We start from the raw sequence: 18,556 nt of genomic DNA on the forward strand, positions 1-18,556 counted from the left end.
CATACACACACACTCTGTAAAACACTTCCCCTTTTAATTCATAGGGACTATTTCACAGTTTCTGTTCCTGAATAGTTTTGCAAAGGAATTAAACTTGTTTTACCAAGGAAGGGTTAGAGGTCACTGTCGGGTATTAGCAGCGGGATTTGCACCAATGAAACATCTAGCCCAGCAGCCTGAGAAACATTTCTGAAGAAAAACACCCCACAGCATTGCCAAAGCACCAATTAATGCAGGGCAATAACCTGCGCTTTGAAGTCAGCCAATTACGGCATCCGAATTTTGATTTTGTCCTTCAAAGTGGAGCTGCTGGCTGCTTGCTGCTTTTTGATTTAATTGCAGATACTTTTGAAGTTAAGGTTGTGAAAAAGAGGCATTTACCATGTGGTACGACGTCTCCCATGCTCAGGATATATTTATGTTCATTGTAAGTGGTATTCTTTCCTAACTCCATCATGTTTTTTGTCCTAATTGCCTTCAACTGACTTGTTTGTCAGCTCTCACAGTCTGCGTGCATCTTCGTAATTGCAATATTGTGGTCACATCACCTTGGTAACACGTTTAGCTTAGCGTTATAAACTTCGACATTAGGAAACAGCAAAACTACTCTTCTCAGTTTCCACTGAGTGAAATGGGGGTCTGGAACTAAATGCACCCTATTAACTTTATATACTAGCCTGTAAAGTGTGTGTGTGTGTTTGTGTGTGCATGGTAAGTAAAGAGGGGAGGGTCTCATTTTATTCAATTATGGGAACCCTTTCTACACAAATCAGGGAAGGAAGTAGTCTCAAAGTATTGAATGCAGTCTGGCAGAGTGCGGTGAGACAGGGTGTTTATCGTTTCAACCAGGGATGGGCAATTTACATCCCACGGGCCCTCACCTACACTTGGAGTGCACTGTAAATAATAGAGTGATACTTGCTCAAAGAACCGAATACTGTGTTTTTTACTGTTCCAAGAAATGTTTACAAGGAACGTTCTGAATAAAGTTACTCAAGGGTTGGAAATAAACTCACAACTCAGCCATGCCACTCTTTGTGTGAATAGTGTATCGCTGGTGTCAAGTGATAAAGACAAATTTCAGGTGGTCGAGTGGTTGCCTACCTGAACGTTGAGAGTTCGTTCCTTAACCCTTACTTGTTATTTTATTTTATTTTTTTTAACTGAGGTACTCCTTGTAAAAATGTACCTAGATTTTCTGAATGAAGAAAACAGCTGAGCCACTCAAAGATATAATACCGGTCTTAACCACAGGAGGGCAGGCTTTGCTCATCAGCGCCACCTGTCCCCACGAAGAAGAGTCTGTCATGGCCTCCTCAACGTCGATCTTCTGTTTACAAACATTTGTGGGTTTATTTTACTTTATTTACCCCTACAATACTGACACTTTGTTTGAACCGTGTGAGGAGTTATTAGATGTATTTACTCCAAAGAACACATATAATCAAGTGTTAAAAATTGGTATATGGGGCTTAATAGGACACTGCTGGTGTAATGGACTCGCCTTGGGGAGCAATTTTATTGCAGTTTGTGTTCACTATTCAGACAGGTGAGTAAGCCAGTGTACTATTTTCAGATCCTCTACATAAATTTGATTTAAACATGAAACATGTAAATTTGATTAATTTAAGATTATCATAGGTGAGAAGGGTCTTGGTCCCCAGTAGCAATAATAAATTCAGTCCTTATGTATAAGTTTGTCCATCTGTAATAGAAGATCATTGAAAGTGTTCATTTGTTCTTAAAAAAAGAAGAAGAAAGAGACAGAGAGAAATGAAAAGCTCCCATCTTGAACTGTTAGAGAACCAGATGGCCTCTCTGACATAAAGAAAATGCTTTGACATTTTAAGATAGTGGTCTCGGAATGATTTCTGATGAACTTCCGCAGATTGAGGCGGAGAGCCAAGAGACTTTTAAGCAATATTCAAAGCAAACGTTCAAACTTAAACTTACATTTGGGGCTCTTTGCATTACTTATTACCAAATGTAATAAGCATTTTAAAAAAATAAGCATTTTAATAATATCTGCAGGGAACAACAAACAGTCAACAGATTTTGGGCAGCAAAATATTCCTCAGATATGATATGGCCTTGTTGAATCAAATTGCCAGGTTTAGTCTTGTAGGGGCTCACAGAACATATTTGGGCCGACTTACCCTTTAAAAGAATAATTCTTTTGAAATGATGAATGAAAAAAAACAGACTACTGTATTTGTAAACATTCTACATTATGCTTACGATTGGCTTTGCTGAGAATGAGAATGTGGCTGTTGAAACAAAGTTGGCAATTAACTTACAATCCCCCCCCCAAAAAAAAAAAAAAAGAAGTAAAAGCTTCCTTTTTGACCCACGTGCCATTAAAGTGAATAAATAATAAATGTACATAGTCATGGACACATGAAGTACTTTATTGATTCTTGACCAGATCGTCAGACATGCAACTTTTGACTTTCCACTATTTTTGAAAACTTTGCTCATTTTTTATAATGTATCACATCAGCAGTGCACAAAACGTTACTGACGAATTACGTAACGCTGGTGCAAACCATAAAAGCTTCTTCCACTTTTGAGAGAATTGAATTGTTTGCTAAATGTGTGACCTCAGTTTTTTTTTTTTTTTCAAATTTTGAAATAGCGCTGTACTGAAACCCTTGGTGACCTCATCGCCGACTGCATCCACAAAAACATGATCTCCGAACTTTCCAATGTTTTGATTGATGCCATGATTCACATAAAGCCAATTCTCCAGCCTCAGGGAAAAGATCCTACTCATGACTCAGTTTTTACCTCTTTTTTCATATATGGGATCATCTTAATCTGAATATCTTACTGTCAGGGGCAATGAAAGGCCTTTGTTGGGAACCCCAAAACCCAACTCCATGTGAGCCATATCTGTAATCTCACACTTCACATAGTTAAAGGGAAGCAGCGTCCGCTTGGGATCTGCAGGATCTGACTCTGTCACGCATCCACCCCGGTTCAGACGCACATTCAAACGGCGTCTTGTGTGCGAGGCGCAGAGGAATGCTGCGTTTCTACAACAGAGCCATTGCATTAGGAACGTCAACAGAGCTCGGCGGCCCCGCTTCAAAGGAGCTGGCCTTCACATCGAATCAATCCCTACTTCCATTAGATTAGGTGATCTTACCAAACTTAACATAGCGCTAACATTTCTTCCATGGCTTTTCGAATCCCTCGCTCTGGTTCTGGTTCCCCCTGTGAAGCCACATCAAATGCACCCTGTCATGACAGATCCCTTTGTGCTGGCTGCGAGCGGCAAATATGTGTCTCCCTAAAATGTTGCAGATGCAAGCCCGCCGCGGTCCCACAGGCGGATCACGCGGACGCGGAGACGACCACGGCGAGGAATCAGGTCCATCCGTACGGGCCGCGCTGAAACGTAACCGTCATTCGGCGACGGTGACGCAAACTGTGACGGATGTCCAGCAGCAGAAAATTAGAAGTGACAGAGGTATGACGGCTGCTCATATACCTGCGTAAGAAAAGACTTTTGTACCTTTGTAAAAGAACAAAATTTACCCCTATACGAGGAATATTTTTTCCGCCTATGTTTCCCAACCATTTTGATAACTTGACAAGATCGCGTTTAACCCTTATGCAGTGTTTTAATCATTTTCTTCCACTTCATTCTCGCAGTATTTTAGCTAAACGGTGGCACACTTCTGGTAGTTTGCTAACTAAGTGGCCATGCCATGTTGAACTTTGACAGGTTGTCAACATTAGGTGAAATTTCAGCTTCCTGGTGTCTTCTTGCAATGCTTTCTGTTTGATGCAAAATGCCTTTGACGTATAGATCAAATGACTGGACAAAATACTGGACAAGGTTTAAAAAAAACAAAAGAAGATGGATTCCATCTATTCCAACAGAGCGTTTTCCAATATTAAAAACATAATGGCAATTTTCTATTCTTATAATTGATCATTTCTAGTTCGCGAGTGGCCTATACAAGCCTCAACTGCCAATACCGGTACCTTGAAATAAAGCCGTAACAGTTGCCCCGGGCCTCTGGTAACAGCCAATCACAACTCACTTTTATTTCTGAGTTTAGCCGTGTGATGCTCGCCTGCAAGTTGAGCTATGATTGGTTGTTACCTCTCACCTCATTCTTAGTCGACAGCAAGTGTCAAAATGACCACCCAAATTATGGGTGTATTGTTTTGTTTTTGCATTATTGTAAGTAACATGATGGAGGTAACTTCCATTTTAAGGAATTAAAAAGAAAATGCAGGCCTGGACATCTCACCTCAGGTGTCATGACCTTACATTTTTTTGTGCTATGTATCATGACGTTACATTTCTAAGATTTTCCTTAAGCAGCAATCTAGAGAGGCGGTGAAGCACGCATGAGGCCATATGGTCACCGCGTCTGCTGACTCACTGCGAGCTTTTGCACAGAAATCGAGCCGACTGCGATGAATTTCAGCGGTTGACTCGGCAGCGAAAATCACTTTCATGTGCGCACTTTCTATAAATAGTGTGACTTCACGCCTGATGAGTATGCAAAAAAAAATTTGTTTTGCACCTCTTTGTATGTCAACATGAGCAACTAAGAAGGCAACGGAAATTCTGACGTTCATTTTGATCTCTTTCAACTCACAATGTCCTATTTTCAAGAATCCGGGTCACTTGAAGGTTCCTTTCAACACTTGGACCTCGTATGTGTTTCACATTAGCACATGCACACAAGGACCATATGAGCACGCGTTTACACATGTGGACATGATGCGGCATGTCCACGCAACCTTCCTGCTGGTCACGCTCGCTTTGATAGCCACGCAAACAGAATGACTTTCCGTCCTCATCAAATTGGGCTTTATAATTGATCACTGCATTGGACGTTGTGATGATACTTGCGACCTGGAAGCTTTAGATAAAAGAAAAAAAAAAATTGTATTTGTTGTGGGATTTGGCTTTGGTATGTTATAAATTTATTCGCTGAATTACATTTGTTGCTTTTCATCTTGTGACAGCACATCTCAACATTTACTTTCAGTGGAATGATACACAACCAGGGATAGGTAACAATTATTTTCGTTATTTAATTAATCTGTTAATAGGTTTGTCAATTCAAGCGCTTGTCCACATATTTAGCGATCTTCTGCAGTAAAAAGTATTTTTTTTCTATTGTTCTATTGTTTTTTCATGTACATTCAATACTTTTAAAAACACCCTTTGCCACTGTTGCTTCGTACTCCCGATACAAACAACTCAACGTTGTTCTGAAATCTCTGTCAACTGTCAATTCAGGGCGCTAAAAAATGAAATACCTTAATCTCTCAAATATAGGACACATTTTTTCCCCAAAATAAAGGACAAAAGTATGTGTGCGTCCTAAAAACAATTTCTTAAAAATGTGATTTTTTTTTTCTCCCATTTGACACCTTTCGAGGAAGATTAAGCCGTCAGCCACAGAAGCCGAGTTTTGACGCACAGATGTGCATTTGTACATCAGCTGTATTACTAACAATTAACGTAAGGGGGCGAGCAAGAAGGCGGACGTCAGTTTGCTGTTAGCAGCAAGTGCTAGCCGTGGTTGTTGCGGCATGATTTTCATAACAGAAGCGAACGGACTGAACCACCGTCCGAGTCCATCTTTGTTCCCGCACAGAAATCGATTATAAATGTTATATATAATAAACTAAAACAGGGAGGATCATGTAAAAGTTACGATGTCTCCATCCGATTAAATACTCTATCCCCTATACTCATCCATCAGTGGTGACTACAAGAAGAACTCGCTGCTGATACTTGACGTTCAACTTGTCACAATGCTGCAGTCTAAAAATGTCCAAAAGTGAGTCATGGATTCGACCCCCGCCTGGTCCGCCGCAGCATGCCGCAGTTCCTTCTCAGCTGTGAGCTCCAGCGGGACGGACCCCTGAACTTAAAACAGTGTAATCAGAGCCGGGGCAGGATATTAGCTAAATTACACATGAAAGCTGGGATATTTGAAGGAAGCCTGCGCACTAAATATTATGATAAATTATAGCCTAATGCAAGAAGATAAGGCGCAGCTACACAAGAATAATACCGGCAGGCACGCAGCAGGGGAAAGTGCTGTTTTTGAAGAGATACTGCCACTCCATACATGAAAATAACATCTACAAACATTTTGTGAAAACAGTCTCACCTCAGGGTCCACTTAGTGGCTGCTTTGGAGCTTGTGATCTTATCGCATGATTCTCAACAGATGGAGCTTTGCTGATTTTTTTTTTCCACTCAATTGTCACTGTCAGAATGTACAATGGAAATGCCCTAAATACACACGCAAATGGTCAGTATGTTTGAATACGAGTATGAATATTGCTATTTTCTATGTAGGAGGAGAGAGATGTTATTTGAGAGGAGCGTAATGAAAATGGGCTGATGCAGCAAAGTGAAGATTGTAAGCATCCAGAATGAAGACACGGCAAAAAGTCAAAATTGGGTTCATCCATTTTTCTTATTTCTAGCTGTGCGTCCTCAAACATTGACTCATAGGCAAGATTCACGCTGCAGCCTGAATTTAGAATGTATTTGTCCCTATCCGACCTGTGTCCGATTGTTTTCAAATGTGATTCAGTCCACTTGGGTATGTGGTCCTGAATCCAGACCATATCCAATATTGTGTCTTGCATAAACAAGTGACAAACATCAAAATTCACAAAAAATCAGAATTGAACATAAAGCCCTGCAGTGCGAACGTCGTCGAATTATGTCGGCTCGACTCACAGAGCACTATCTACCTGTTTGTTGTTACTATGGAAATTGACCCCAGTTTTATGACCTGATTTAGTCAGTGATGCAAGTAAGCTTCTGCGCTGCAATGATGTGGTCATGTGACATTTGCAAGTTGAGCCATGATTGGTTGTTACCTGACCTCTGAGTATATGCGATGTCATTTTCAGTCAAAAGCAAGTGGCAAAATGTGTTTTTTAAAGGGATTACATGAAAAATGATTCATTTATCAAATATTTATTTAGAGAAAATATTAGATTTTTTTTACATCTGAAAAATGGCTGAATAAGTTTAGTGTCTCTTTAAAAAAGGAAAGTCAAACACCTGATGTTCCCCAAAAAGCAGTCAAGACACCTTTGAAATAAGCATCACAAATACTTTTGATACATAAAGACATTTTGGATTAAAATTTGCTCTTGACCAGTGCCATCAATTGCATGTCGGATAAGAGTCATCTAAGAGTCTCTGAAACTAAAACTCAGCATTTTATTTTGAATTTCATTTCCATTGATGGAATTTTTCAGTGTTTAGCATCTAGCACAATGTGATAAATGGTGAACATCTTTCTCCTCAGCCACACTCAGCGTTGACTCAACCTGCTTATCATCCACACCTCGTGTCCTCATTATTACTTTGCGAACCTTCCCCCCTGCACCCCAATGGCACCAGCGCCCCCCCCCCCCCCCCCCCACCCCCACCCCACCATCCTCCTCCCCAGCCACTCTAAGTGGATACCCCACAGGAAGGGCTTCTCCAGGGGGGAAATGGGTCCCAGATGTGCGCCTTTGTGCCACTATAGCCTCCTCAGGAGGGATGGAGCCATGGAAGGATGGGTGTGCGGCTGCGGGGGAGGAGGGCGCGCGCCGGCGCTCAAACATCAATAACGGCAGCCGAGAGGGCCAAGACTCCCAGCGTGAAGTCGAGGGGGGAATTTTAGGATCGGTTCCTTTCGGTCGAGGCCGTATGGATTTCTAAACACATCACTTAGGATTGGTCACAGTGTTGCACACCTTCGCGCAGCTCTCCGACCTTTCGCTGTGTGATGGTAATTGAATTGACTGCATTATGAACTTAAAGAAAACTGCTTTTCTCTTTTATTTCCCCGGAGCTCTTCAAACGCTTCACCGTGGCCGTATTTCATTTCAGAGCGAACCATATGGTGGGGAGCCCAGCAGACAATACATATCTCGGCCTTCTTTGATACTTAAGCCCCCCTGTGTGCGTGTGGAAGCCTATATATACACTGATATATATCAATATATACCTGTGATCTATTCTCAGCCTCAGAAAGGGTTAATTATGACCACTGTGGAAATAAAACAAAGACAAAAGCAGGGCCCAAGTGTTTAGTGAAACATTATGTCAAGGCTCTGACAAGAAAATGAAATGTGCAACATCAATCAGCCGATGAGGGTCGAGATCAAACGGGCCTCCACACTCCTGCATCTGGTTCTGTTTGGACAGCCTCCCCCCTCTCCGCCTTTCTTTCCCCATTTTCTCCTTCTCCTCCCGCGAATCTGCGACATTCCTGCTCGGCCCCCTCGCTTTGTTCACTCATGTTTTCCATCACGGTGGCACGACGCCACGCTTTTGCTAAAAAGGTAAGCGGCGGCAACAATGGCTTTCCGGTCCCTCCGCCGTCTCCAGCAGGTCTCCCAATAAAGCCAAATTTAAAACCGGTTAATCCAAGAGTGGACCTGCTCTGTTTTGTAACATGCCGCCTCATCTAGTACACTGTCTCTCTGCTTTTGTAGACCGCACGGGTTTCAAGTTGATTGAACCCAAATGGGGGCAAGCTACTCTCTGTTGAACGAAATGTAAACCGGTGCAATCATGGGGCTCATCAAAGATCCTCGCGCACAATCACACCCGCGCCGGCGAGCTTGACTTTCATCCCTTTCTGCTAGGATGTCTCTGAGGTCACATCGACTTCCTTCAGCTCAATTAAGGAAAAGCAAAACTTGGGAGCGATGGTAGATGGCCAAGGTGTTGAAATCAATGCATCATTCAGAGTCTGTACAGTCACTCCATGTTAGTCACTCCAGTCGTGATGCAGGAACATTTCATTATGGAGAGTTGAGAAATTTCTGGGAATTTACAAATAGGAGTTGACGGGAAAGAATTTCCATCCATCCATCCATTAACTGCCGCTTTATCTGGGGTCGGTTCGCGAGGGCAGCAGCTTGAGCAGAGAAACCCAGACTTCCCTCTCCCCGACCACTTCGTCCAGCTCCTCCTGGGAGGATCCCCAGGCGTTCCCGGGTCACCCAAGAGACATAGTCTCTCCGACGTGTCCTGGGTCGTCCCCGGGGCCTCTTTCCGGTGGGAAATGCTCGGAACACCTCACAGGGTGGCGCCCAAGAGGCGTCCTAACCCGATGCCCGAACCAACTCAACTGGCTCATCGCAACGCGGAGAAGCAGCGGCTCGACACTGAGCCCCTCCCGGATGATCGAGCTTCTCACCCTATCTCTAATGGAGAGCCCGGACACTTGCGGAGGAGACTCATTCGGCCGCTTGTGTTCTGGCTCTCGTTCTTTCAGTCCCGACCCACAGCTCGTGACCGTAGGTAAGGGTAGCAACGTAGATCGACTGGTAAATCGAGAGCTTTGCCTTTCGGCTCAGCTCCTTTTCAACGCAGAGAGGCTGCACCGATCAGCCTGTTGATCTCTCGTTCCACTCTATCCTCACGCGTGAACAAGACCCCAAGATACTCGAACTCATCCATCCATCCATCCATCCATCCATCCACGCATTATTCCATCATCCTTTCTACCTTCATTCATCTTTATTTCCTCCATGCTTCCATCCTTCCTTTCTTCTTGTATTTCTATCTTCCATCATCCATCCATCCACCCATTCATCCATACTTCCTTCCTTCCTTCCCATCTGTTCATCCGTCCATCCATCAATGGCATTTATCATAAAGCAGATATGGTCGCCAAATTCCCCACTGTGCTGTCACTACACAACACGTTGTCATGGAATGAAGCAGCCTTCTGTGTCATCGCTGCCAGTTTCTTAAAAAAAAAAAAAAATGTCTGTAGAGCCATGTTTTTGGTGCCCAAATGGAGGAAGAGAAACATGTGTTAACTTGAGCCTGAGGACATGGATAGCACAATTAGGTGCTCTCTCACCTCTGCAGTCTCAGGTCAGTGGGCCACGGGGAGGTCAAAGGTTGCTCTGTCACCGAACAGCACAGCTGAGGCGTTGGATCATCTGCGAAACAAGCACCAGTCAGGTGTTGGAGCTTTTATGGTGATTTCTGAAAGGAAATCCTGACAGCAAAAAAAGAAAAAGAAAACCTTCAGGAAAAGTGTTTTTTTTTTTTTTTTTCCCCCTCGGTACGTCAGAGTCTGATAGTCGGTCATTATGAAATATCACCACCATAGCAATGTCATATAAATCCTTCCTTAATTGTTAGTCAGGAGTAAAGATTCAGTTAATTTGATTTAGTTTTGTTCATTTTCCATGTTCAGATGAAATTGATTGCCGATGTGCAAAACGCACACTAAATAAAAAAAAGATTAATACATCATTAAAAAAAAAATACACACATATATATATATATATATATATATATATATATATATATATATATATATATATATATATATATATATATATATATATATATATATATATATAAATAGATAGATACACACATATTATTGTGTGAGCAAAATATTATAAGGCTTTGCACCAACACCAACAATCCGCTTCAGGGCGTCATGAGGTTCCGACTGGAGATTTGCACATTAACTTTCTCGAATTCTCACGAATGCGACTTCCTCTTGAAAGCAATTGTTGCCTTTCAAGTCTTCCATCCATTTGACTTTTTGTGTGAAATGAATGAAACGCGAGCATACATGTGGACCCAATCTGGAAGCCATAAAGCCTCCGTCACCGCTACAACATTGTCGGGACTTCTGATTGGCCGAGAGGAACACTTACCCCCATCCTCTCATCGCCCGCCCGACCGACGAGCGCTTCCTGCTCCCCTGCCCCGACCACGTCCCCTGGAAGTGTGCTGAGCCAATGAAATGTGCCCGCAGGCCCCAAGTCAGCATTTGGTTATAAAAAGGGCGACGGTTGGGGAGTCCTGTCAGATGGTTTGTTGTTGTTCCGTCTGCCAGGTCGCGAAGGGAATCCGAGAGTCGAACGAGCCGGAATTCGAGGAACCGCTGCCAATGGAGAGTCGGTCGTAGGAGACCGCTTTTTTTTTTTTTTCCCCCCTTAAATCAGCTGACTGAAAGGCTTTTGGAAAGCGGAAGATGAGAGAAGAGGTGTCCTGCACAAACTCTCCTGAAGGAGGTCTGGGGGCCAGCGAAGAAGAACTGGAAAGGGGCTCCAAGAAGATTCATCAGTCGGGTCAGCGAAAACGATCCCCCCATCCCAAGAAAGAGAGTCTGGTCCAGACGGAGGACGGCGGCGCCGGCAGTCCCACCGGCCTCCTGCCGTCCGGGCCCAAGAGGGTAAAGAAGAGCCCCTCGGCGGCGGTCAGCATGGCTCCCGCCTCGCTGGGCCCGCGGCCCGACCAGCCCTTCGAGGACCTCCACTCCCAGCGAGTGATCGCCAACGTGCGGGAGCGCCAGCGCACCCAGTCCCTCAACGACGCCTTCGCCTCGCTGCGCAAGATCATCCCCACGCTCCCATCCGACAAGCTGAGCAAGATCCAGATCCTGAAGCTGGCGTCTCGCTACATTGACTTCCTGTACCAGGTGCTGCAGAGTGACGAGATGGACGCTAAGCTGGCCAGCTGCAACTACCTGGCCCACGAAAGGCTGAGCTACGCCTTCTCCGTCTGGAGGATGGAAGGCGCCTGGGCCATGTCCGCCAGCCACTAGGACCCCCTCGCTCCCCGTCTTCTCCTCATTCTCTTTTGCAAATTTCTTATTTAAAGCTTCCTCTCCGACTTCACGTCCCCAATCGCAGCCCTTTCGCCTTTTCAACCGCTTTTGCTTCTACTGCTCCCCTCCTGTTTCTATCACAGTTTAGTCTGGTGCTGGTAGATGCTCCCTTGCTAACCCTCAGGTACAAACACACACACACACACACACACACAAAGACCCAAATCCACACAGTGGTTCCCAACTATTTTTTGTGAAATAATATCTTTCAGCCAAGTAACCCCTAACTCGCGCAAAAAAATGTTTGGATAGAAAAACAAGATCTGCCATCCTGGTCCAACTTATTAAACTTTGGAACTATATCGGTAGCGCACTACATAACAAATAAATAGATAAGTTGCCATTCATGGCTGATTTATGAAACTTTGGAACTCCATTTGTATTGGTTAGATCAATTGTGACATCATCTGTGTTGTTTCTGTTTTCTCTGTCATAAAATGCATCATTAAAGGTAATCTGTATATAATTTAAAAGAAAGGCACACAATGTTTTGCAAAGGAGTCATTAAAACACAATATAGTTTCATGTTCCAAATAATTTGCTCCCAATTTGAAATCAAAGCTGTAGTATTTCATTTAAAAGCAAAATACTTGCTGATACCTTCTTAATATTGAGGACATATAAACATTGAACGGAAAAGAAAAATCTGCTAATGATTAAACTATGGCAATTTTTTTTAGTAATTCTAGAAAATAGATGATTTGTTTTAGTTCTGGCTTGTCTGACTTAAGATTGCGTTACAAAAGGCAATCGTTAAAAAAACATAACAAAATAAAGACGCACAACGTTTTGCAAAGGAGTCTTAACACTGGTTAGCTTCATGTTCCAATCAATTTGCTCTCAATTTGAAAAAATTTAATGCACAGCACGAGGTACCTTCACATTTGAGAACTGCTGCTCTATGACATCAGGGATCAGGCCCGCATGTTTACATCTACATTGTAAACAGCACACAGCCGCTTTGTGAAGCCAACATTTCCCTTTGAGCTCATCAAATAAATAATGAGACAGGAAGGAAACCGTTTTATTTACATGTGTTCAGTTTGGGTGAATTAATCGGGCATAAACAGGTCGCACGCAAGCATTTGTGCATGCGTTTGTGATTAGTTTTGGCCTTCAAAGGACAGGTCTTGTTTTCCTATGAATATAATCAGAAATCAACCAAAGCATCAGTTTCTGTTTGTCTTCTGTATGTTTTATTAATCAAAACAATTGCGGAAATTACTTTTAGCAGAATGCAGAATCTACATTTTGGGGAAATTATGATAAAATATGTATAAAGGACAAATATTTTTTCTTGAACTGAGTACCAAAATGGCAAACTATTGAAATCAGTTTTGAATCAGTTTGACGATTTGATATGATTTAACTATTTCATACAAATTAACATGATTGTTTGTCTTCCCTTTTTTTTAACTCAAAAATTCAAAGTCAATTTTACAGGGAGAGCTTTTGAGTAAATGTTACTAAAAAAGAAGAAAATGAACTTCGTACTTTCAGGTTAGCAAACAGTCACTCGTATTACTTGAGCCATGTTGACCCTACTGTGTGTCTGTACTTTGAGTGTGTCTTCTAAAGGAGGATTCCACCTGACCAAGAAACATAACTCAGTTTCTAAACCTGAAACTTGTGGGGTTGTTCCTTGAGGGACTTCCCTTTTGGATGAACGAATGAAACTTACTCGAAAGCCTTCCTTGTAGAATTATTTAGATTTTCTGAGTGAATTTTTTTTTCTGGTTTTATTCAAGAAAATATCACCCCCATTTTATTTTTTTTAAATTGAGTAATATTTTTAGGGAGGCCAAGAAACATCAACATACGGCTATGGAAAAATATTGAGACCAGTGTTCTTCAATTCTTGTTTATTTTAATGTCTGGTGCCACTGAGTGACTAACGGTCAAAATAAATAACTGGAATGCCTGAAAACACCATCTTTGGGGGCATATATATATATATATATTTTTTTTTTTTAATTTTTCATTTTGTTTTTACTGACACATTAATCTGACAAATGGCTCAGGGGATCCTTTTATGGATTTCTGAAGTTCTTTTAGGCTCTTGCATTTGAGGGCTATATAAATAAATTTGACTTTTCTTGACTGACAAATGTACCTTCAGTTGTTCTAGCCATATAAAATGAACAGTGCATTGAAGAAACAAGGGTGGGCACTATTTTTTTTTTTTAATGACTAACGTTTGGATCTGTGTATAAACTCGTACTGTATTAAGAAATAATAGTAAGTACAAGGATGGATTTAAACCGGACCAAACTAAAATTCAATAATTTGTATAAATCTAATTTACGATTGATCACTTCAATAAGATTGGTAAATGTTGATCCCGCAAGAAAGCAAGCTCTTACTTATTACACGATATCATCTTCCAAATAATTTTAAGACACGCTTGATCGTTGTCCAGGTAAACCACGTGAATGTAAAAAAGCGTGCATGGCCTTTTTGCCCTCCGTGGGGGATTTCGTATGTTGCATGTTGCATGTTGTATCCAATGTCGTGCAATCAGGCGGCGGCGCTCGGGGCCCAGACAAGCAGGAACCTTTAGATTGGAAACACTTGTGAGCTATTTGGAAGGTGTGTGGACTCGGCTTGGGGTCATGCGTTCATGTGCGCTTGTGTGTGTTTGTTGTCAACTCTCATTAGCGTGTGTGTGTGTGTGTGTGTGTGACCTGTAAACAGAGATCACCTTATGTTTTACCTTGATCAGAATTGTCAATGAAAACACTTCCACACACACATATGTATAGGTAACTGAAAGAAAAAAAACAAAACATGCTTTGAGTTATCAATATGAGAAAAGTGTCCCAGCACATACTTAAAGATGGTTCGCACTCGAGACGAAGTCCAGACACAAACGAGCAAGCATGTGTTCACTGCAGGTGTTCCCTCAGTTATTACGAAATCTCCAAGGGCCTCGGCGGCGCGAGTGGAAAGCTGAGGCCGAGCGTCCTTGAACGCAACGCGGTAGTCATTACCATCCACTTTGCCGGCTCTGCTTGTTTTCAGCAGCTCGGCGGGGGCTTTCGGAGACGACGGAACAATATTGTGGGCCGCAGCGGGCCAAATTGTCTTGTCCTGACCTCGGGACGACGTGTTAGCAACAGATGTGCTTCCCGCCTGATGGCGATCCGACTTTTGATGAATTCAAGAGAAAAAAAACGCAGAAATCATATGGAACATTAATGTATTCCTGCAGATACTGATTATTTTAAATAATCGATTCATCTGTTGATTATTTTGTCATTTAAATGATTAATCACATTTGAAAAAAAATGTTTTCATTTCAATCCTTTTTTTAAGAAATAGGATTTTTTTTTTTTTTTATGATTTGCTTGCTGGTTTGGTCTGTAACATCTGAAAAGCAGCAAGAAATGTATTGCTTTCCCAAGTAAGATCAAATGTTTTCAAATGTTAAATATAGATCCAACACAAAGACAATAAGTCTTAATTTTACAGAACTAAACAAATTGGAGAATATTTCAAGTCGAGCGGCCAAAATTGTGAGCATTTGGATATTGTCTCAAAACCCTCTGTGTGAATTTTGCCCATTGATCAAACACTAGGAGACTGAAAATGACTCAAAATTGTCAAAACGGGAAGTGATTCAAAACGGCACCATACGTTCATTCCTAAAAGCATGCAAACGGGATTTATTTGATTGAGGGATTAATCGGTTGATAATTGATTGGTCATCCATGCATCTTTTCACCTCTACTAAAAATGTGAGTTGATGGTTTTTAAAATAGAAGCTTTTACCATCTATGACCTCTATCTAAAGCTGTTTTGTAAAGCTTTGTAATATGTTAACAACAAGCCAATTAATATTATATTTGAATCGTTATTACATGGTACCAGAGCTTGTCTGTCTAGCAAGGTATCTTCAACTGCCTGAGTTGAAATGGACACCACGTGGTCCCCTAATAGGCAGTAGAAGCATGTGATGTCTCCCAGCCAATTTTTCAATGCAAACAGCTACGACTTGTTTTTCCAACTCCCCATATATATATATATATATATATATATATATATATATATATATATATATATATATATATATATATATATATATATATATATATATATATATATATATATATATATATATATATATATTGAAACGATACTGAAACGATACCTTAAATCCAGATTTTCACTCATGTAAATATCTGTTACAAGCTTTGTGGAAAGTACATAGTTGTAGAAAAAGTGTGATTAACCGCGATCATTTTGCTATTTATTAATTTAAAAACTTTTAATTGTTTGACTGCACTAATATTTCTTGAAACATATTTTCAGTCAGAACGTAAGGAAGACAAGCAACTATGGATTCATCATGATGAGCAAAATGATAGCATGTATTTCTTCGTTGAGTGTGCCTCGCTATAATTAACATACTCACACACACTCACAAGGGGCAAAGCCAGAGAACATTTTGATGATAGTTTAAAGATGACAATTGTTTTTCCTTCTCAAACAAACATTTCATTTCCGAGTGCCACTCTGCATGTTGTGTGTGTTTTTGCGTGTGCGTGTGTAATGTACAGTTTGGCCCAAGCTGTTGGACGTTCCTCAGTTGATCATAAATCTCTCGTTGCAACTCTGGACTGATCTGAGACCAGCTGTGGCTCTTTTTTTTTTTTTTTTTAAAGCTTCGTGCACAAGTAATGGTTTCTGATACTGCTCTTTATTTTTAGACACACACTGAAATTGGTGTGTTGACTGTTATACACGCATGCTGTAATCCAGGAGTGTGCGTTTGTGTGCATGCAGCTGCAGGGACGGCGATGCTCGGCCGCTCGTTTGACACGTAGCATGCAAACGCCACCTCAATGAAGATGATATTTTAATTCTTAAAGTAGCAGTCTGTATAGTTTATCAAGATATAGTTATTTACATATAAAATGTTGCTGAAGTTCAAATGTACTACAATGCATTTTTTCTGGGGTTAATTTGTCCGAAAAATATGTTAATTACAGTTTAATGTCTATATTGTCACAATTATTAATTGGCAAAATATTTAAAAAATTGTCACTGTGCCATGGCACGCAGGAGTAGCTAAAACATTTTTTAAGTATTATTAAATGGTGTAAGTAACCTATCAACTTTAGTAGTTAAGTAGTCATTTTGTAACTTCACTGCGAGCAATTGAAAAGGTCTCTTTGACGTCTATAGCCGTCATTGGCAATGAATGAATTAAATGTTCTTCTGTAAACTGGCAAATTACTGCAAGTAATGAATTTTTTTTTTGGGATACATGCCAGCCACTTATAGTGACAGGTAAAATAATTAACTCATTCAAAGACAGCCCAGTTAAGGTTGATTTTTGTAAATCGAAATGGAAGTGCAAGATTTAATATTGGTGCAATATATCCATATGTAATTTTTCTCTTAAATTGTATACAATTAAAAAGAAATATAACAACTAGTAATATTCAAGTTAATAAAGGATGTTAAAAAAATGAGAACCAAAAATCTCTCACTCACATTCCACGTGCCTCATTTTACCGCAGCTGTTGTCAAATAGGGATACAATTAGCCCTGGGGTATGTCAAAGCACTTCAGGTGGCAGGTGAGATTTTAACAGGGTTCCTGAGGGTATCAGCAAATCGAATTTATTGCTTTTTAATACTGTGACGTGAACAGTACGTCTTTTCATATTAAGAGCAAATTAAATGGAACAAAACACAACTTATTGATAAAGTGTGTTATAGTGACCTCCTTTTCAAAACATTGCCTTTTATTTAGTTGTCTTTCATACAGATGGCCGGATGTCACATGATCTGTCTTGGAATTGCTAAGTAAAATACATCTCGAGATACAGTTGTAAATGTACTTCCAAACTTAAATAAATCAAACAAGAAAGACGTTTTTCATGCAAACATGCTTCTGCGCTGGTTAGGGAGCACTTGGCAAAAAAAAAAAAAAAAATATATATATATATATATATATATATATATATATATATATATATATATATATATATATATATATATATATATATATATATATATATATATATATATATATATATATATATATATATATTTCACATGGTTGTACACCATGGAGACAAGGTTCAGAACCACTGTGTTCCAAAAATAATTTGACATGCTGACAAAAAAAAAAGAATAAAAATGTTACTATCAGCAAGTATGTTCACCTATCCCTTTTTTTCCCTGCAGAAAGCCAACAAGTGGAAAATTCCAACTGACAACAATGAAATGTTCCCGCATCACGCCTTGCTATATTTTTCGGGCTAACTTCTCCCGCCTTCATTGGACCCGCGCTAGACTTGTGACACTGAGACGCACTCCTCCAACTGGACTCTTTGAACTGAGGAGACGTGACAGTCCAGAAGCGGATGCTTCCAAACAAAATTTTCATGGACAAACAGCTGGCCTGCAGTGACAATGAAACGCGCTTCCTACGTGGGCCCAGCCCATCAATGTTTACAGCTAAAATGCTAATAAGCTAGTTGCTGGCTTTCAAGGCTTAGGAAGAAAGGGAGAGCGTGGGGAGTCGTATCTGATTTGGTTCTGCAGTATTTGGACCACTTTCCGCATCTGATTCTCCTTTGTGTATATATAATGAACTGCTTCCAGCTTTCACACATGCGGAAGCACTTCTTCTTCTGTAGATGTTGTGCTGCGTTATACTGTAATGCAAGAACATATGATTGATGTATTTCTGGCGTTTCTTAAGGCAAATGTGTTGTAAAATGTGTGTTGATCAGGAATCACTGCCACATTAAGACGTTGCTCTTCAGTTTGTATAGTTTTTCACCTGCTTTTGAGCATCATTGTTGTGTCAGCTTCTGTGGACAATAAAAGGTTTTTTTGTAGTGACTGCTACATTTATTGGTGTAAATTCATCCAGGAAAAAAAGTATATATA

At 40.8% G+C, this 18,556-nt stretch overlaps 1 protein-coding gene across 2 annotated transcripts; it reads left to right on the top strand.

The window, feature by feature from the left end:
- The first annotated feature begins 1,180 nt into the window (after window positions 1–1,180).
- Window positions 1,181–18,528, top strand: LOC148419082 (twist-related protein 2-like). Of its 2 annotated transcripts, XR_015866598.1 has the most exons (3): window positions 1,181–1,549; window positions 3,307–3,472; window positions 17,846–18,528. XR_015866598.1 is itself a non-coding variant. In XM_088423472.1 (2 exons), the coding sequence occupies exon 1, from the start codon at window positions 11,013–11,015 to the stop codon at window positions 11,583–11,585; it is 573 nt and encodes a 190-aa protein (XP_088279598.1). In that variant the 5' UTR covers window positions 10,730–11,012; the 3' UTR covers window positions 11,586–11,772; window positions 17,846–18,528. The 2 variants fall into 2 exon arrangements, 1 of the variants encoding a protein (XP_088279598.1); XM_088423472.1 differs by lacking the exons at window positions 1,181–1,549; window positions 3,307–3,472 and adding an exon at window positions 10,730–11,772.
- Window positions 18,529–18,556: the final 28 nt, after the last annotated feature.

Source organism: Hippichthys cyanospilos, chromosome 9 (genome assembly GCF_059441005.1).
Source record: "Hippichthys cyanospilos isolate Australia breed blue-spotted pipefish chromosome 9, RoL_Hcya_1.0, whole genome shotgun sequence".
Taxonomy (NCBI): Eukaryota; Metazoa; Chordata; class Actinopteri; order Syngnathiformes; family Syngnathidae; genus Hippichthys; species Hippichthys cyanospilos.

Bases quoted from the DNA above. Each gene is read 5' to 3' on its own strand.
- LOC148419082 (XM_088423472.1), top strand. From the start codon at position 11,013: ATGAGAGAAGAGGTGTCCTGCACAAACTCTCCTGAAGGAGGTCTGGGG.